General features: G+C 44.3%; 1 protein-coding gene across 5 annotated transcripts in view; it reads left to right on the top strand.

Moving 5' to 3' along the window:
- The window catches only part of KANK1 (KN motif and ankyrin repeat domains 1), a 172416-nt gene that overhangs the window by 91797 nt on the left and 60034 nt on the right, over nucleotides 1–20585 (top strand). For 3 of the 5 annotated variants that reach the window (XM_006137860.2, XM_006137859.2, XM_075931669.1), the window contains 2 exons: nucleotides 13045–13152; nucleotides 15057–15173. In XM_006137860.2, the coding sequence (XP_006137922.2) occupies nucleotides 15137–15173 (37 nt within the window). In that variant the 5' untranslated portion in view covers nucleotides 13045–13152; nucleotides 15057–15136. The remainder of the gene's footprint in view (nucleotides 1–13044; nucleotides 13153–15056; nucleotides 15174–20585) is intronic. The other 2 variants (XM_006137863.2, XM_006137862.2) reach the window with 1 other exon arrangement.

Below are 20585 nucleotides of genomic sequence, written 5' to 3'. Positions count from 1 at the left end.
ATGCTGTTTTAAGTGTGCTTACTGCATTTATTGCTACCAACTTTGACCTTGTGATGAAAACTAGTTTTGTTTTTAGGAAAAAAATTGACTTATGAGTGTTAAGTATGCAAGTAAAAACGATGCTGTGTTATGTCTTACCCTGTGGAATGCAAAGATCCGATTGTCCTAGTTTATGTGCTATGAGAGAGGATGTGTGGAACTTGCATTGCTTCTAGTGCCAGGAAGAGCCATTCCAGGATTTTCAGTGTTTGCCAGCCAAGGCCAGAGCAATTCTGACCTACATACAGAATCCTGAAAAGGCCTAGTGTGTATCCTTGTCCCTGTTCCCATTCCAGTTAACACCTGCTTGGGGAGCCGTTCATTCTGTATTGGGGCTCAGTGATTTTCATCTCAGCTCACAGCTTTTTCCTGGCGGATGAAAACATTTTTACGAACAATAGCTTTGCATTTCCTGACATTTAAAAATGCTAAGTAATAGCTGTTTGGCTTCCCAGCCTCCTCCTTTTGCCTGACTAAAGAGCATGATTACATTGCAGTGTTGGGCAGAAAATGTTTCTTAATTACCATAGATACTTTGCAAGGAATTTAAATCAAACAATGCAAATATTCATATCCGAGGCTAGAGCAATTCACTACCAACACAAACACAGCCAGGGAAGAAAGTGAGAATGGAGGGAATATTTCCTCTTCGTTGTTGTTCCTTCATTTTGATAGACTATAGTGCTCACCCTAGGGCATAGGTGGGCAAATTCCAGCCCAGAGGCTGGATCCGGTCTGCAGGGTTAGTCCCTGGGAGGCTCCCTCTTCCATATGTATCTGCACCTCCACATATCGCTGTTCGCAGCCAGCGTGAGCAGTAGGAAGCATTGTCTTGGTCTTGGTTTGCGGCCAACGAGACCTGCGATTGCCTGATTACCTGTGCCTCTGCAGGTAATATAATGGCAGTGACAGCCCACCAGGGACTAACCCTGACAGGCTGCCTTTTTTTTTTTTTTTTTTTTTTTTGCCCACCCCTGCCCTAGGGTGAGATGAGCATTTCCTTTCTCTCCATTTTATTTATCCTGGCATATTTTAATAACTACACACAGCTGAACTGTGGATACTGAATTCAGTGAAAGCTTGCTGAGGTAATGACAGGGGTCTGTAACCCAGGTCCTAGTGTGAGGCAAGACCCACACCATCAAATGACATTGGGGTAACTGTCGTGTGTGTGTGTGTGTGTGTGTGTGTGTGTGTGTGTGTGTGTGTGTGTGTGTGAGTGAGAGAGAGAGAGAGAGAGAAATTCACTCTCTTGACCTAAGCCTGGAGAAGACTGCACTGCCTTGATGGAGGACATAGCTACCACCTCCTCCAGCAGAGGTGGATTAACGATGACAATGACAGAGGTTCTTCTGTTGGTGCACGAGCACCTTTACTAAAGAGCTACAGTGGTGCAGCTGCTGCACTGTACATGTAGACAAGCCCTTGGAAAATCGTGTAATTCCAACCAAGGCAGGTGACAGCTTGAGACTTGTAGCCTTTGTGGATGCACTCAGTGTGAACAGGGGTGCAGCTCTCGTGGTAACTGAAGTGAACTCATGGGAAATGACAAATCAGAGTACAGTAGGGTTGCCAGCTACTTTAAAAAAAAATACCGAACATGGCAGGAAATAAAAATTGGTTGAGCAAAGGAAAAAAAGGGGGGGGGGGACACAAAGTTGTTCACCCCCCCCAAAAGGCACAAAAAGAGGCACTGCGCCTTTAAATCCCCATGCTCACCGCTCCCCTCCCCCCCGCCAGATGCGGCAGTGGGGGGAATGTCCCAAGTGGCCTTCTATCCGAGAAAAACAGAAAATACCGGCCTAGTAAAATGTCCAGTATTTTCTGGGTTTTTTTTTTTTTTTACCAGACAGAAGCCTCAAATACTGGACTGTCCGGGCCAATACCGGACGCCTGGCAACCCTAGAGTACAGGGTTTGGGGATACTTAATGGATGAGAAATAGCATTTTGCAGAGCTATGCTTAATTCATAGTTTCAGGTTAAGCACGGCCTTAGGGCTGGCATTTATAGACCATAACCCTGCAGACACACTGTAGGCAGTCATAAGAATCATAGGACTGAGTTTGCAAATGAAAATGCAACATATCTGGTATATACAGAAAAGCTGACCTTCTGCAGAGGAGGTGCCACAGACCTTAAAGAGAATAAAGTGAGTTTCAGTGCTAGGCCTTTGTACAATAGGAACCGAATTGGAAAAAAGTGTGGTCACTCCCACCCAGCCATACATAAATATATTTGGCTGCTTCTTGTAGGTGAAAGACAATTGTTCAGCTTCATAAAATCTAGCAAGAGGCCATGGCGTACTTGGTATTTTAATTATCGGAATCTAGAATTATGGAATATTTTATACTCTCCAAGTTTCTTCTATTTGTTTGACTCTCAGAATGACATAATTTTCCTTTCTTTAAATGATTCTTCCCAAACTTCTGAGACTATCCTCTTTGCCAGGTTTGAGCCAGAGAACCAGTCTAAGCTTGAACTTACACACTGCTATTTTTAACCCCATAGCTTGGGTTGACATAGGCTCTGAGACCTGCTGCTGCATGTCTTTTTTTGTTTGTTTGTTTTTTGGGGTAGTATAGATGTACCTTCTGGCTATGTCTACACTGGCGGGTTCTTGCACAAGAACATCTTGCGCAAGGGTTCTTGTGCAAGAACCCTTCGCAAGAACACGTCCACACTGCCATGTGCTTTTGTGCAAGAGCATCCATGGCAGTGTGGAAGCTCTCTTGCGCAAGAAAGCTCTGATGACCATTTTAGCCATAGGGCTTTTTTGTGCAAGAAATCCCTGCCGTGCATCCACACTGCGCTCTTGCGCAAGAGGGCTTACACTTGTTAGAAAAGAGCATAGCTCTTGCACAAGAAGCCCTGTCTTCTGATGCAGTACTGTAAATCTTCTTGCGCAAGAGCGGGTGGGCAGTGTGGACGCCCTGCGGGTTCTTGCGCAAGAACCCGCCAGTGTAGACATAGCCTATGAGTCCCAGACAAACTAAGTCTCAGCTTGGGAGTTTCCTTGCCTTTGCACAGAAAAATTCCTTCTAAGGCATCTCTCCCTAATTTGCAAACTGGAGACTTGTGTGTGAAATCTGCTAGAGAATTGTAAGAGTGCGCCTCACTGCCACACGACCTCCTGTTGGACACTCCAGAATTAGCTCCGCTTATCACTGGAGGGCTCCCTTCTGGCTGGTGTCTCACCTGCTGTAACCTGAATATTTATTTAACAGTTCCACCATCTTACCCACATCCCTCCCAGACTGCAGAGCCCTTCCTCAGGGTACTGCCCTGCCACAGTGCCCCCACACTCTGGGGTCTGACTCCCTGAGGGGGGAACCCCAGTCCCTTATACCCACCTTGCCTCAGTGATCCTACTGCCTGTCATCATCTAGCCCCCATCCCCCAGAGCAAACTGCAGCCTGAAATGGTCACTCATCATTGGCAAGCGGGGGTGGACCTGCTGCCTTGGCTGCCTCTCTGCAGCTTAATGTCCTCAGGCCTTGAGAGCAAGGCCTCAGCCTGGGAGTTTGCCTGGCCAGAGCTCCCCAGCCCTGCCTGCCTTTCCCCATCCCTGCTCTATGTCAGGAAGCCTCTAGCTTCCCTGGCAGCCAGGTCCTTCCTGCTCCACAGTTGGAGCAAGAATCTTTCTTCTCCGCTAGGAGCCCTCCTTTATACAGCTCTCAGCTGGGCCCTGTTTGGCTGATACCTGCTACAGCTGCAGGCTCCACCATTTCAGCCCTCTCCCAGGGCTGTTTTTAACTCTTGCTAGGTCAGTGAGGGGCAGACACCCATTACAAGAATATTCATTAACAGTCTTAACTGAGAATTTCTGAACTTTTTAAAACTGTACATGGACATGTGAATTCTGCACAGTTGTTTTAGTAAGTGAAGAATAAACTCAGAACCTTTTTTTAAAGTTAACCAGGGTTTTTGTATCTAACACTTCCATTGACCTTGTGGAAATCTTTTGTCCCACTCCTGGAGACTGCTTATACAAAAAAGAAGCTGGTCTTCACAAACAGGACTGCTTTATTAAGAAGCAGTATTGAGACATTTCTATCCAACAATCTATACACTCTGCATATTAACCTTTCAACTACTCTCCAGGACTCTGCATTAGGGATGTAAAATCCTAATTAATCGGTTAATTGGTTGAACATTAGGTTAACAGACTAAGTGGGATCCTAGGTGGGAGACCTGGAGCGGCTCTCAGTCCACAGGGCTCTCACTCCCAGCCTCCTCTGGGGCTAGCTCCTGGCTGCTGGGGCTGGCAGCCATATGGGACTGACTGCTAGGGCTGGAGCAGCCCTCTGCCTGTGGCAGACAGATGCTTCCAGGGAACCAGTTAATTGGTTACCTGTTTACATCCCTAGTGTGCATCTCCTCATCTCCCACCAGCTAAGCTATGTGAACAGCTTTATAAAATCCTTTATAAAATCACCCACTGTAATAAGAATGGCAGTGCTAAGTAGATAGGCTAACAGATTTTTAACCTTCAGCCATCTATATTTACTTCGAACAGCTGCAAGCGACATAATGGTGAAACATTAGGGCTGCATCTAGACTGGCATGATTTTGCGCAAATACTTTTAACAGAAAAGTTTTTCTGTTAAAAGTATTTGTGCAAGAGAGCATCTATACTGGCATGTGCCTTTGCGCAAAAGATTTGCTTTTGCGCAAAAGCATCCATTTTAGCCATCGGGCTTTCTTGCAGAAGAAATTAACATGGCTATCTACACTGGCCCTCTTGAGCAAGAATACTTGCTCAAGAGGGCTTATCCATGAGCGGGAGCGTCAGAGTATTTGTGCAAGAACCACTGATTTTGTACATTACAAAGTCAGTGTTCTTGCACAAATACTCGCGGCCAGTGTAGACAGGCGGCAAGATTTTGTGCAAAAGCAGTTGCTTTTGCGCAAAATCATGCCAGTCTAGACACAGCTTAGCTCTTTCACTATTGGTGGAGCTGCACTCATGCCAGAGCAGTGGTGGGAAAACTTCAGAATATTGCCAATGCAGATGCACTCTCCTTAGATCAATATCTCACTAAATATAGGCCAACTGCAAAAAAGCCTTATGTAAACAGAGAAAATGTTTATATCTTACATACAGCTGAGTCTGGCTTCAGTAACCAGCTCCTCTAAAGGAGCTTTATTTTTATTTGGCAGAAGTTATTCAAACCAGAATTAAATCAACCAAACTAATGTGCTGTATAAGCAAGCGGCTTTCCCCAAACCAGGCTGAAATTAAGAACAAACCTGAACGTGTCATTTAATGTATGTTAGCATGAATGAGCAATAACCCCGTAACGTAAGTGTTGCAGGACTAACCAGCACAGAGAATGTTTTTTAGTGTTGAAATGCAGAAAGGTCTTTGAAAATTTTCTACGTACCAAAATCTATGCTTTTAATTTTTTTGTAATGATTTTTTTCCTAATTATGTGAAGGGCAGGTCTGTGCTACCTGTGTGTGTGTGTGTGGGCAGGGGGGGAGGAGATAGCTGAAGCTCTGTTAATTTAGATCTATGTGAATAGTGTAGCTGAGGCATGTCAAACTCGAAGCCTACTGAGAGCCACACAAACGAAAACTGATAGCTTTCAGAGCCATCAATGTACTTCTATTGGAAAGTCGTAATTATTTATTATTATAGATTATGTTTAAGGTATATTGTATAATACTTTCAGGTCTTGTTTGAATATAATACAATCATTTGATGTGTACAATTGTTATTTGCTCATATATTAATTTTTATAATTTTTAAATATAAATTTAAGGTACTTTTTAATGATTTTATATGATACTTAACTTGTTTTGTTGAAATAAATACAGGTATAGACCAAAACAATAAGGGAGAGACTCATATTTCAGAATAATTGCTTCAGCCTGGCAAACAATAGCCTTTGAATTTTCTTTAAAGAAACACAGTGTAAACCAGGTACATGCTGATTCTTTTTTTGCCCTGGAATCTAAATATGATGTCTGTGTTGTCTGCCTGATTCTGTATCCATTCCCTCCTCCCCCGCCTGCTCAATGTGTCTATTTGTCCCCAGAAGGATTACTAAAACGAATCAAGTGGCTTCCAAAGCTGGCCTTTATGCTATCCTTAGGATTTCTTAAACTTTGGACTTAAAGGTACATGTAATATTATTACACAGCTAATCCACGCAAGACTAACAAGTTAATTGCCCTTTGGCTGACTGATATACAAGTGCATATTTATTAACAATATTGTTATGCCCAGTTACCCTTGACTGGCTGGTACTTCTTAGATATAAAACTGGATAATTTCCTTTTCCTTTTTTTATCTGTAAAACAGATGTTATTTGAGCCAAATGGGTATCCATCAGAGATTGGAAACCCATCCCAAGTTAAGTCTATAAAGCAGAAAATAAAATAAGGATAGGTAAAATATAAGATAGATATCAGGTATGCAAAGTGGGAATTGATGAGCAAACAGCCAAAACATGACAAAAAAATTGATAAAAGGAAACTTTTTTTACCCAATTAATCTGTGGAATTCACTACCATTAAACTGCAGTGAGGTCTAAAGTTTGTAAGATTTTTAAAAGGCTGAAGGCTTATTTATAATGAAAACATCTAAAATATCATAGAAGGATAAAAAACAGATTAAAACCCACTCATGTTTCAGGTCATAAGCCAGCCACAAACTGATGGGAGTGAAGAAGAAACATTCCTTATCCAGAGATAACTGTCCACTGTAGTTTCTTGTGGACATGTGCGAGCACGCTCATACTCCATCCCATTGGCCACTTTTATAGCTACAATACAGGACTAGACTAGAGGGTCCTACTGGCTGATTTGGCAATGCCTACATTCCAAGGAAATCATATGGCAAATATTAACACAGTACAGTTAGGTACTTTAAACTCAGGACATATGAAAATTAAACTGGGAACCACAAATCAGCCCCTTGTGTGTGTATGTGTGTGTGTGTGTGTGTGTGTGTGTATATCAGTGTTTCTTAAACTGTGTTCCATGGCATACCGGTGTGCTGCAAGAATTCAAAATGGCCACCCTTAAAAGGCAGGTGACCTTTTTTTTCCCCCCTCAATAACTTTCTCCCCAACCCATTGGGGTTCCCCATAAAAAAAATAGTTTGGTGTTCCTCAGTCTTAAAAAGTTTAAGAAACACTGGTATATAGTATAGTAGTCTTGATTCCATTCCATTCAGTGGAAAAAAACCTGTATGCTATCATATTATTTGAGAAACAGTATGTGACACCATGCAATTGACACTGACTTTTATGCTTGTACAAGGGAAGAGCTAAAGGGCTATGGTCCAGTGCCTCCCCCTCCTCCAGAGCCAGGCACTCCCAGTCCCCCCCCCCCAACCTAATGCCTCTCCCTCCCCCAGAGCCAGGCACTCCAAGCCCCCCCCTCCCTCAACCTAATGCCTCTCCCCTCCCCCAGGCACTCCCAGCTCCCCCAACCTAATGCCTGGCTCCCGGAGCTGCCTCGCCACCACACACTTCTTCCTCAGGCACTGGGGCAGCGTGACCACAGTGGCCAGCTATGAGCAGGCGCTTGATGCCTGTGTAGAGCAGCCCAGCCGGCCGTGAGCATGTGTTGGGTGCCGTGCGCAGAGCGACCCTGGCGGCCTTGAGTAGTTGCTTGGCACAGTGTGTAGAGTGGCCAGCCAGCTGTGATCTGCACTCAGCCACGTGCTCCAAGCAGCCAGCGGGCCGCACTTTATTCTTTTATAAAAATGTAGTGTTGGGCTGCAAAAAACTTCGATCGGGCCACATGTGGCCCTCCAGATGCCTGTTTGACATGCCTGGTGTAGCTGAATCTACCTTACTGCAGTGTCTTTGCTGCAGTGTATTGACAGGAGGTGCTCTGCTGTTGGCTTCTTGCATTACTCTCTACCAGAGCTGGACTTTCAGGGTGGTCATCCCTGGGCCCTGTGCTTCAGGGGATGCGGGGCCTAGGCAACGTGGGAGCTGGTGACACTGCTACTAGCTCTGCTTCACTCACTTCCAGTGTCGCTCAGTACAGGAGGGGTTAGGGCTTTTGGGGAAGAGGTAGAATGGGGGTGGGCTGATGGTAGAAAGAGTTGGGAACAATGGCTAGGACAAAGAGGGTGTCTTGGGTCCCGCATACCCCAGAGATGACCTTGCTTGCTGGTATGGGTTGCTTGCTTCCTTGTGTTTTCAGAATCATTAGCACAGGAGGTGTAAGAGTGTGAACTTCACTTAACCCCCTATTCATCTTCATCAAGACCATTTGTATGCTGGGGACACACAGCCAGTAACTTTTGTAACATGGCCTCACAATTCCTACAGACCATCAGTCAGTTTTGTAGCAAATGGAAAATTCTGGGGCAATACTGATGGCAAAACCCATCACAAAGCATATTTCCGTTAATTCAATTTAAAGACATTTTTACATATTGTACAACATTATATTTGCCTAAACCTTTTCCTGTTTGCTCAGTGGCAGAGGAATAATAATCCAGAGTAGGACTATTTGACTTGAAATTTCCAGGGAATGATGTGGAAAATACTCCCTTTCATTATGCATTGACTTGATGAGCCAAAGACTGAGGGAGATGCAGGATTTCTTGTCACAAGAGTGGTGCAATGGGGGTTGGAATGCCAGCTGTGACCGGGCACGTCTACACTACGGTGTAATTTTGAAATAAGTTATTTCAGAATAATAACTCCCCAAATAACTATTTTGAAATAATGCGTCCACACTACAAATCCCCATTGAAATATCACAGATGTTTATCGAAATAGTGCATCTACACTCATTGGAGCCTGAATCGCATTTAAGGCCTCCTGGAAGCACGCCGGGCAGGGCATCAGGGCAGCAGTCACTCCCTGGAGCTATCTGAGGCTTGTACTTAAAGGGGATCCCCTCTACAGCTGAGTTTCAGACTGTTCTAAATTGCCTAACTTGTGCAAACGCCACATCGCATGCTCTGGTTGCCCTTGCGGACACCACATGCACCCACATCCCCCCCCACACACACACCGTGCACCACCACTTCTGGCGATGGGAGACCAGTACCAACTGGTGGGACCAAATCCTCATGGAGTGGTGGCTCCAGAACTTCTGCATGTGGTAGGACATCTTCCTGGAGGTCTGCAAGTGACCCGCCCCTGCCCTCTAGTGATGGGACACCTGACAGGGTACAGTGGAGTGTTGGGCCCCTTGGTCTCTCGTGACCAGTAGAGATTTTTAGCAAAGCTTCATGCACTGATTGGTGAACCTGCTTTCTGTAAAAAGTGCAAAACTGAATCTGAGGGCAGAGGAGAGATTTAATATCTGATTCAAAGCAATTTAAAAATGGTTTCATTGAGCAATAAATAGCCTTCGTATAGCTAGTCTCTACTTGTTTTTGCATTTACCCTCAAGACTTTAGTTCATAGTATTCATAGGCAGACATAGGATAAGCATGTAAAAACACAGTGCTAGTAAGGGCAGAAAGCTTTAGGGTGGGAATGAAAAATGCAAGCTCCTTTTCTAATTCTCTTTTGTAAGGTGCCTATTAGAGGGTGTGTTTGTGTTATCTCCCTCTTTATGGCACTGCATTTTTCATGGGAACCCTCCTATCATCCATAGCCTTATGCATGTTAGGAAAGTTTTTCACTGAGTGGTGCAGTTGAGCATGGCTTATTTTGGTCTGCATCTCCAAAGTAAACCATGTATTCCAGGAATGGTTAAAACCTGCTGCATCACAGTTTCTGAATCTGTGCTGGTGTTAAGCACAGCTGAGCATCAATTTAGCTGAGAGGCAGCTATGCAGACAGTACTGTTCAGCATAGGGGACTGACAGACTAGCCGGGCCTCTGGACAAGGTGTGTGTGATGGCCCCAGCTCCATGCTCCTGGAAGGGGTGGAGCCTTGGGCAGAAAGGGCAGGGCTGGGGCAGCCAACCCTCAGCGCTGCCCAGAACACATTGCTCCATGGCTCCCTTCCCCAGGCAGCTCTCTGAGCCACTCAGAATTGTGCTGTGCAACGCTCTGGCAGCGATTTAAAGGGGCGGAGGCTCTGGCTGCTGCCGTAGTAGCAGCAATGGTGGCTGGAAGTCCCAGGCCTGTTTGAATCATCAGGCTCCAGGGCAGCTGTCCCTCTTCACCCTCTCTTCCCCCCATCAGCGAGTCACTCCATTTTCCACAGCTTCTGTTTTCTGGAAACAGTGACCACAGCCAGTGGGAGCTGCGATTGCCCGTACCTCTGGAGGTGCAGGTAAACAAAGTGTCTTGCAGCCAGCTAGCGGCATGCCCTTACAAGCCGCGACCCAGAGTTTGAAAACCCCTGAGCCAGGCTGACCTAATCCCTGGTGTAGATGCAGTTAGGTCAGTGATAGAATGTGTCCATTGGTGTAGCTGCTGTCGCTCAACAACATGGTGATTTTACAACAGAAAACCAACTCCCTTCTGTCTTCTTATGGTGAATCTGTGCTGTGGGGTAAAGCGACGCGTTTGAAGCTGAGATTTTTAGGACCTGTCAACACAGTTTTTGTACCACTTGCATTCATGAATGTTTAAACACCAATATAGCTCAAGTGGTACTGCCCCTAGTTATGTAGTTAGACCAGTATAAAGCCTTGTCTGCACAGGAAAGTTTTTACCAGTTATACAGGTATAACTAGCTATAAAGTATAATGCGCCTGCTCCCTCCTCCCGCCCCACCCAACACTCTTTTATTCTGATGTAAACATGGAGGAGAGAACAGGGATTGGTTTATTTTAACTCCCTTTCTAAGCAATATAAATTATACTGGATTAAGACCATCGCCTATAGAGTGTGTTATACCTTGGTAACACTATTGGTCTAATTTTCACATCCCAGACCATACCATAAAAGCTTTTCCACATATAAAATACCTAAAAGTCTGCTTATATTGTGTGTAGTACTGTTGTATGGTGCATAAACAAGACCTGAGAGCCCCTCGACAGAAATAGACTTCGGGTTTCCCTGATACAGAGTGAAATTGAATGGAAAGTTATAAATTAACAGACAGTGTCTGTGTTAATAAAGCAGTGAATACGTTAGAAGCGGATAACTCTGAAGATTAAACGTTCAGCTAAAAGTGCGTTTTTTTAAATTGACACACTTTCCATGGAGTGTACAATATTTCAGGTAGCCTAAACACAGAGGTGACTGCTGTGTGCTTGGAAAATGGAACATTGCTCTAGGTCAATGTTTCTCAAACTATGGGCCGCGGCCCGGTACCGGGCTGCGGGAAAAAAATACTGGACCTCAGCGAGGCTGCCGGGAGGGGAGCAGAGCGGGACAGGCTGGGAGGAGGTGTGTGTGTGTGGGGGGGGGAGGAACCGGCTGCCAGGAAGCAAGGTTGGGGGCAGCAGGGCTGTCCTGCGGAGATGGGGGGAGGCCGACGGCCGTCGGAAGCAAGGTTGGGGGCAGCAGGGCTGTCCCGCGGAGATGGGGGGAGGCGGACGGCCGTCGGAAGCAGGGTTGGGGGCAGCGGGGCTGTCCGGCGGAGTTGGGGAGGGCAGGTGGTGGAACCAGGGCTGGCCGGGGGCGGGGTGGGCTGACCGGTGGAAATCAGGAGGAAGAGGACTAGAGAACCAGCTGCTGGAATCAGGGCTGGACGGAGGCAGCAGGGCTTGTCGGGGGGGTCGTCGCGGGAGCGGGGCTGACCGGAGGAGATTGGTGGGGGGCGGGAGGAACTGGCCGCCAGAAGCAGGGCTGGACAGGGGCAGCAGGGCTGGACTGGGGAGATCGGGAAGAGAAGGGGGGGGAGAGCGGGACTGACCCGGGCATATGCAGACCCTGGCAGTCGAGTGAGTCTGGCTGGGATTCCATTTTGCACCCCCCCCCCCCCACACACACCCTCCCTCAAGTAGTTGTGAACTGCCAGGCAGGTAGACACACTCAGGCAGTGTGAGCACATCTACCAGCCATGTAGTTCGCAGCTAAGGACTGATACACCTAATTATAATAAAACTTACCTAATTAGAAAATACCAAACATTTTATATGACTGGTAATTTCTCAATTTGTTTCCCGGACAAAACCCTCAAATACCAGACTGTCCGGTACAAAACCGGACACCTGGCAACCCTACCCTTCCTTGCACCCTCCCTCCTAGCCAGATACCAGACCCCCAATCTGCTCCTGCTCCCGCCTCCTGGAGTGCCCATGCGGCTCCGGGTCCCCCAAGCCCTGGCCCAGGCTGGGCGGAGGATGCAGCCGGGTGAAACACTGAAAATGTATTCATTTTTCATTTTTTTTAAAATATGTGTTTATATTTTTGGGCTGCAAAAAACAGTACTGAAAAAAGCAGGTTCCAACTAAAGTAAAAAGTTTGGGAAACCCGGATCTAGCCAGCTTTCTAGCCATCTTACAGTCCATTTATTCAATCCATATTCCCTTAACTTGCTGGCAAGAACATTGTGGGTGACTGTATCAAAAGCTTTGCTAATGCTGGCACTGGGGGCTTTGGGAGGACCAGAAACAGCTTATTTGAATATTCATCATTTGCTTAATAAATATGCAAATATGCAAATGACTGTTACCGGTCCTCCAAAAGCTTGTGAATGGATGTAGTGGTCCCCGTGTCAAAAAGTTAGGGAACCCCTGCTCTAGGTTTTGTTCTTTGGGAGGAAAATGGTTATCATTGGTCATAAGTTTTCTTATTTAAACATTGGTTCTCATTGTAAATGCAACAAATTGGATTCATTTTCTTTTTTTGCTGTGCTTGTTGATTCAGAAATCTGATACCCTGTTATGCCTGGAATTTAACTGTGCAACAGGCCACATTTAAGACCTCAGAAGCCATGTGTGTTTGCTTGGTAGGCTGTCTTGGACGTTTTCCCTTATTATTTTGTGATCATAACCTTTGTTCATTTGCTCCATATAACAACTGTTTCACATTCCTGCTTATTACAGAGTTGCCCTAGTCTGTAATTCCTACCACATAGGATATCATAAATGGTAAACACTCGGTGCAGTTCAGTGAGGTTCTTTTTCTGTGTCTCAGAAAATGGATAGCTTAATCAGTTTATCCCTCTCTTTCTAGGCATGCAACAATAAGACGCCTAAGCCTCACTGGGAAACAACATACTTGTGTGCATGTCACAAGAATTGATACCACAACTTCTGTAATTTTCACTTAATGGAAACAAGTGTGAGTTTATATAGCATCATCTGATTTTTTTATTTGCTTGGTCTCATTAGTGTTCTAAAACTTTCTCATATACAGTAAAACTCCAGTGGTCCGGCATCCAATGGTCCGGCACTCTTGATGGTCCGGCACCATCTGGAACCCGGAAGTGCTCCGGGCAGCTGGACAATTGGAGCTGCTCTGTCCCCAGCTTCCCTGATTCACCCGCTACTGAAACTGACCAGCAGCTGACTTGGGGAAGCCAGGGGCAGAGCAGCTGGGGTGCTGCCAGGTTGGTCCCGCAGTGCCAAGGGGAGCATCCCCCCACTCCACCCCAGGCCCCTCATAGCCCCCCCTTCCGATAGTCCAGCATATCTGATAATCTGGCACCCCCTTGGTCCTAAAGGTGCCTGATTATCGGAATTTTACTGTAGTAAAGTATTTAAAACCAATGTAACTGGAAACTGTCAGTAGGGAGTCAGTTGTACTTGTATTTGTACTACTCTAAGTTCCACACTTTTGGAGACAACAAAATGAGATGGCACTCTCATATTTTGTAGATGTGAGATCACATTTTTAACATGTTGTGTTCTTTTTGGTTTATTCCCCTTACTGGAGGTCTAACACATCCAGACCCTCTCCTGGGTTCCTCTGTGGGATTCAATCAAAAGCCCTGCTGGACTCCAGATGGCTTGGCTCCTTCTTTGCTGGAGCCTGGGAAGGAATAAGTGGTAGTACTTTTGCCAAGCCTGCCCAACCTGTGGGGCCAAAATGACTCTGACCGTGTAAATTTTTGGTAGGAGTTTCTCCTCCTCTCTCTTTCTAATATACCTTGATGAGTAGCAAAATAGCCAGCCATGTTGACCTATAAATTATCACTGGCACTTATTAAAGTGAATGGAGTACTTTACCTACAATTATTGTTTCATGCAGTGATGTAATAGCTGTGTGGTTCTCACGATGCTAGAGATACTGCTTCATCCACCTTGTTCTCTAGCTATTGTTTCAGGCTATTTGCAAACTCAGTTACCTCTACATCATTAATACTTAAAAAAAAAAAAAACCCTGAAATTATAGAACAAGCAGGCAGCATGGGAGAGGAGCCAGTAAGCTATTCCAGCCCTGGCCCTCAAGTTAAAATTTAACGGCCCAGATCCTCTGCTGCAGGACTCTGTGCATCTCGGACTGCGACCAAAATGAAAAGCCAGCTTTAAGCCACCTTTACATTTTATTGCTCCTGACTCTGTTGTGCATTAGGCTGGTCCCTGGTGTACACCCTTCTGCATTTACCCAGGCTCTCAAGGGATTTGTATGGAATGGTGGTTTAGTGGTAGATAGGGACACCCCTACCCCACATGTTTCCTGGCCACCTTTCCTGTGCTGAGGCATTGTACAACCCTTTTAAAGGACCTGCACTGAGAAGCTTCAGACATTCTCTCACGGTTGACCTAGCACAGGTGCCATTGAGTGTTTTTGCCACTAGACTATTTAACCCTGCTTAGACAGATAAACTCACCTGCACTTTTGACACCCTTCCCACTGTTGCTAATGCTGATGCCAAAGTTCTGGTGCTGGACCAGTGTGGTAAAACTAAGAATCCTGTGTAGAGAAAGCAGTTAGAAGGTCTAATGTTTATAGTTTAATCCTGAGTCCACACTGCAGAATGGTCCTGGTGGAGCAAGTGCAGGCAGGATACAGGCTTTGGCCTGTCCCACCTGACAAGCCAACCAACGTTGAATTAAAACACCACCATGCTTGAGATAAGGGCATCTTGGGTGAGAAGGATCCAAATGGGGGCCAACACTCTCAAGTTAACTTTGAGTGATGATAAGCCCTCGGACTCTAAAAACGATCAGCTATGTTTGGATCTCAGTGCAATGCTGCCTACAACTGTCAAATTGTAACTGCTTTTTTTCTTCTTGTTTCAGGTTGCATGTCTGGTTGGACTTGATGCATGAAATTTGCATGACTCCTAACAACGTATTTCTGGATTTGTCAGTGAACAAATATGGCCTACCCAGCGAATATTAGTGGCAGTACTTCAGGTAACTAACGTTGTGACACTTTTCCCTCTTGAGATTTTTTTAAAACCCTTTTTTTATAAAATTGGGAGTTGGTTAGAAAGATCAAGGTGCACATGACTCTAAGCAAATATTTTGGCGGGATTTCCTACTAGATTAGTGGGCTTTTTCCCCTCTCGTTAGCTATTTTGTTTTGATGACTTTTGTAACTAATTTTCCTAACTTGAAAATATGAACTCAGGTTCTAGTGGAAGAACCTCACCTGATGTAAGTCAGCCTAGCTGAACTGAAGTATCTACCCTGCATTAGTTTGTACCAAACATGGATCTGCCTCATAGGATTTTACTGCAGAAAAACAAATGGATATTATGCTGTAGTTGCAGTGGAATTTTAGGCCTAATAAAGCTCTCATATGACATGCCTATGGGGTAGAACATCCCTTATGTGTCTTACCAGTACTTGTTTTGGTTTCCACTAGGGATATAAGTGACTAGTCGAGTGAGTACTCAGTATCAGAGGCAGCAAAGGGGCAGCTGACTTAAAGGCTGGTTCCCCCCAGCACCGTCTCCGCAGTGCAGGGGGGCAGGGGAGGCAGAGCTGTGGTGGTCCTGGGGGCGGCACGAGCTGGGACTGAACAGCTGTGCAGAGCTGCAGCGGGAGTGTCTCTCCCTCCTTCCCCCCCCCCCGACTAATCGAGCAGTTGATGGAAATTCCACCAACTACTCAATTAGTTAATTAACTGATACTTAACATCCCTAGTTTCCACCATAATCGGCAATGACTATTATTATTAGTTAATTATTCATTTTACTTTCCTTCCTTGGGCTACTATGGAGACCATGTACATTTATTTGGGTCTGGGTACTCTTTAAAATTTGAGTCCAAGGGATGTTCAAAGGTTACAAATAAGGCAGATAGATCAGAATAGGCCAGAGATGAGAGAACAGTTGATAAAAGTGCTGCAGTGCTTTTCCTAGCTGTTGTGTCAATATTTTCTTGCTCTTTGGAGCATTCCACAAACATGATTTTAGCATATTGCAGTCAAGCTTTTAGCAGGGACTACGTGGAGAATTTCAGATGCAAGACAGAAACTTATTCATACTCCTTTAGCACAGTGCACTTAGTATTCCTAATGTATGCATGCTTGCAGCATGGGTGTGTAAATTGGGGCACGGGTAGGTGAGAAGGGTGTGGGTTTTTTTCCCCATGGCGTGTGCAACCTCACACATTTCTTTCTGGTGAGTCAAAAATGAAATTCCAACTATTTTAAAGATTATAAAAAATGGGCTGGACTCACACACATGCTTGTTGAAATGTAGTCAAATAGATGACAAGGACAATATTTGTATTTGTACATGTCTTAATTTTAGAAACTTCTTTTAAAGGACTCGTATGAAATCCATAAGGTTCTGCCTACATTAGTTATATTTGGTACAGAATTTTGCTATACAATTTGTCAATACATAGGACTAGAAAGTCTTCTCTGTGAGCAGAAAAGAGTGCAGTTGTCTGGTGTGCAAAGAGATGAATACTGGTAGGATAGATGGAAAACTTTATTGAAAATTAAGCTCTCAGTAATTTCTGATAATTGTTTACATCACTGGTAAACTCAGCCTTAAAACACTGAGGGTGTGTCTAAACTACACCCCTCTGTCAGCAGAGGGATATAAATTAGACACATCGAAAGTGCAAATGAAGCCAGGATTTAAATATCCCATGCTTTATTTGCATAAGGGGGAGTACTTTTGAAATGGGGCATTTCTGTCAAAAATGCCCCGTCTAAACTGCCGGGCTTTTTTTCGAAAAGCCCAGTTTCGAAAAAAGCGGCGGCCACCATCATACAAATGAAGCGCAGGATATTTAAATCCCGGCTTCATTTGCACTTTCGCTATGTCTAATTTACATCCCTCTGCCGACAGAGGAGTGTAGTTTAGATGTACCCGAGAGCAACAGAAAATACTTAATTTTCAAATAAGATTGACACACATTCAAGATTATCATATGATAAAGGATTTTTCTTTTGTATGTAAAAAGCTACATTGTGTGTGTGTGTAACTGTTTCTAAACATAAATACCAAGTTAATTTTTAAAAGCTTTATAAAGAGCTTTCATTCTGAATATAGACATGAAGTTCAGGATTGGTTCTTCATCCCCTACGTGTTTTGGCTTTAAAAAAAAAAAATTCTTGATTCAGGCCAAACGGAACTATTCACTCCTAAAACTTTTTTGCGATGTTCCATATAGATTCAGTGCTTCAGCCTTACCTTGACTATACCTAATTGGATTTCAAATATTTTGTATTATTAAATTGTCTAATAACAGAAAATTGTAATAGTTCGATGATACTTCAACTTGTAAGAAGCTATAAATGTTTGAAATAGATAGATATAGGAATACAAGAATGTTTAATTTTTGGATCGGTTCGCAAATAAGACTCAATGCAGAGTAGAAACTGTTTGCTCCCTTACTCACTGAGAGCAAATATGATCAATTACGTCAAAACAGAAAGTTAGATTGTATACTGTTCCACTGCTTCATAAAATGCTGTCAGGACTTGCCTGTTTTATAAACCCTTGAGGCCTCAGTTCTAATGTGTAACACTTATTTTTGTATGTGCATGCGTCTCCAAACCTGGAGTATTTCACAATGGGTTAAGTGTTGGACTGCAGACATGTATGATTTGCTATTCTGCTGTGCTGAGTGAGGGTGATTGCCTTTTAACTACTGCTCATTTGGGCGTTGGAAATATTAAAGCAGGTTTCTGAATTGCACAGTGTTCTAAGAGTGAAAAGAAACTTAACAGGTGGCGTTTTTCTGCCCATAATACCCTCTGAATCAGTCGTCATCAGGAAAACAAGGTAGACTCGTAATAAGCTTCAGCACTAGATTTATGCTACTTAAATAGTTTGCCTGCTTTGAGCACAAATTCAGCCACTATCAGCTACAAGGTGATTAAAGAACAGTTCTTTGCTTTAACTACTAACTTACCAATGTGAGTACTGAGACTGCTAAATGTGTATTCTTACTGTGTCTATTTGCTTAATTTTCTGGTATTCTACAGATTGGCAAGGAAAGGGTCACTCTATTTAGCATGGATGTAGAAATACTCTGAGAAATGTTTGGAAAAATATGCATTGGAATGAAAATACATTTAATTATAAATATTTTCTGTTTGTGAATGAGAGTCCATCTACTGTGCAAATGATAACTCCATCATGAAAGCTAGCTGTGAGAAAGTTGATTATAAATTTTAATAGTTCTTGTATATTTCAACAGAGACAGTGTACTTTAAATAAGGCTATTAAATAACTGGAACTGTAATGGAATTCAATGTCTGTCAATGATTCAGTTTGTTGGTAAATTAGTTAAAGTCAAGTTTAATGATTTTTTTGGTTTTGTTGCACAGTTCTCATCTGTATTGCAAAAGGTTTTTTTCCCTTTATGAGTAAGCTACTAGCTTTGTTAATCATCCTCAGATACTAAAGGAAATTAGTTTTTATTAGGGACTTACTTTTAATTCTTGGTTTAGTTCTCACTTTTATTAAGCATTGTCAATGTGCAATGTGTTTAGCAGGCAGCCTAAGCTGCTGCAGATGACAATGAAAGATAAATGTCTTTCTTTCCTCTTTACAGGAAATGTTTTCAGTTTTGTTTCACTGAGAGTTGGATCTTGTGAGGTTCTGAACATTCTCAGATCTTCCCCGTGTAGAATCTAGTTCTAAACTGGATTTGGGCTTTTGTGCAGACTGAACAGGTCTCTAAACTCAGTGGGTATGAAGGTGCTGGGGGAAATGCAGAGTGGTCTTATACACTTGTCAGAGCAGCTAGAGCAGGCCTGCTGTTAGGAATGTCATGCATAATGGGGAGCTACTTGGAACTTCAGCCTCCTTCAACGTCCCTATAAACTAGGGATCTTAAATATCAGTTAATTGAAGAGTGGATTAACCTCATGAATTCTTATCTGTTAGTCGACTATTCTGTAGTCCCCGGGGGTAGGGCTGGCAGCCAGTGCTCTCTGGCCCCATTCCCGAGGATGCCCCTGCCCTTCTGTGCAGTTGCCTCTGTACAGCCCCTGTCCACGGGGCGGGGATGTCTGAGCTTCCAGACCCAGTGAAAGCTGGAACTGAAGCGGGCTGCCTGCCTGCCTGGCGCCTAAAACATTTTAAATGCAAAGCTGCAGCAAGGGTATGTTCCAGACCTGGCACACGCCACGACTAAGCTGGACTGCCTGACCTCCTGACTCCTAAAACACTTTAAATGCAGAGCCACAGCAGTGGTAGGTCCTGGACTCGACACCAGCTGGGACTGAGCTGGGCTGCTGGCCAGCCTTCTACAAGATGTACTGGTGGTGGGGGAAGGAAAATACGTGTAGTCTGTAGCATGAGCGTATAAGCTTTTGCTAATTGGTTGATTGACCACACTATTACATCCCTACTTCCAGCCAATGATTCTAAATAAAGTCCAAGCAACTGGGAGGCAGGAGAGCCTAAGACCATTATTTCTCAGATTAGTAACAGTGTCTTCACCACCCTCTGGGCTCAATTTACAGTAAATATTATTTAGTTTATGCATCAGCCTTAATTGACACAGAAGCAGTTTTGTGAGGGCTCTCCAGTACTTTTGCAGTTAAGTCTACCAAGGTTCCCACTAAATCCCTGTTAATAGAAGGTCACAACTCATTCCAGACTGACATTTACATTATGGGGTTGCTTGGATATACTTCCAGTGCCCCCCAACTGCCCAAATAAATACCCCTATCTAATGCTTTTTTTTTAATGCAAATGTATTCTCTTAGCTGCTTTCTCATCTGTTTTCACTTACACATACTTGTTATGGGTCAGGTACACCAAAGAGCCACAAATCCCATAATATGAAAGGGGATTCACAAGTGCAATGAATACACAAGAAATTACACTATCTCCACAACACAGTATAGCTCAGATACACTATTGGGGTATTGATCAAGGTGGTCACAATTCAACCTTGTGCTCCCCTCATATGTAAAGAGCCAAACTAATCATAATTCCTCTTACCGATACCTCCTTACATTTGCATGCAGAGCTTTCAGATGTGTTCCATGCACCTATGCTTAGCAATAAAAATATCTTTCCTGCAACCCATAGCCAACTGAGAGGAACTGTTAACATTTTAAAGGCATCCTTGCATTGCTATTGAATAGGTAAGGCCACAAAGGTCAGTATATAGTACTGTAGCACAGGCCCTGCGATAGGGTATTTACTAGGGATGCCCACATGTTGACTATGAATTAACCGATAAGCCTAGGTTTATTGGTTGATCTCTTTGATGACACACATTTCTCCCTCCCCCCTTGCTGCCTCTGTACCAGAGGCAGCAAAGGGGCAGGCAGGAGCTGGTGCTGGGGGCGGGTGCCACTGCAAAGCAGCCTCTGTCTGTGGTGTGCCTGGGCCTGCTGCT

This window comes from Pelodiscus sinensis, chromosome 6, assembly GCF_049634645.1.
Source record: "Pelodiscus sinensis isolate JC-2024 chromosome 6, ASM4963464v1, whole genome shotgun sequence".
Lineage (NCBI taxonomy): Eukaryota > Metazoa > Chordata > Testudines > Trionychidae > Pelodiscus > Pelodiscus sinensis.
This window is presented reverse-complemented; position numbering and strand designations above follow the sequence as displayed.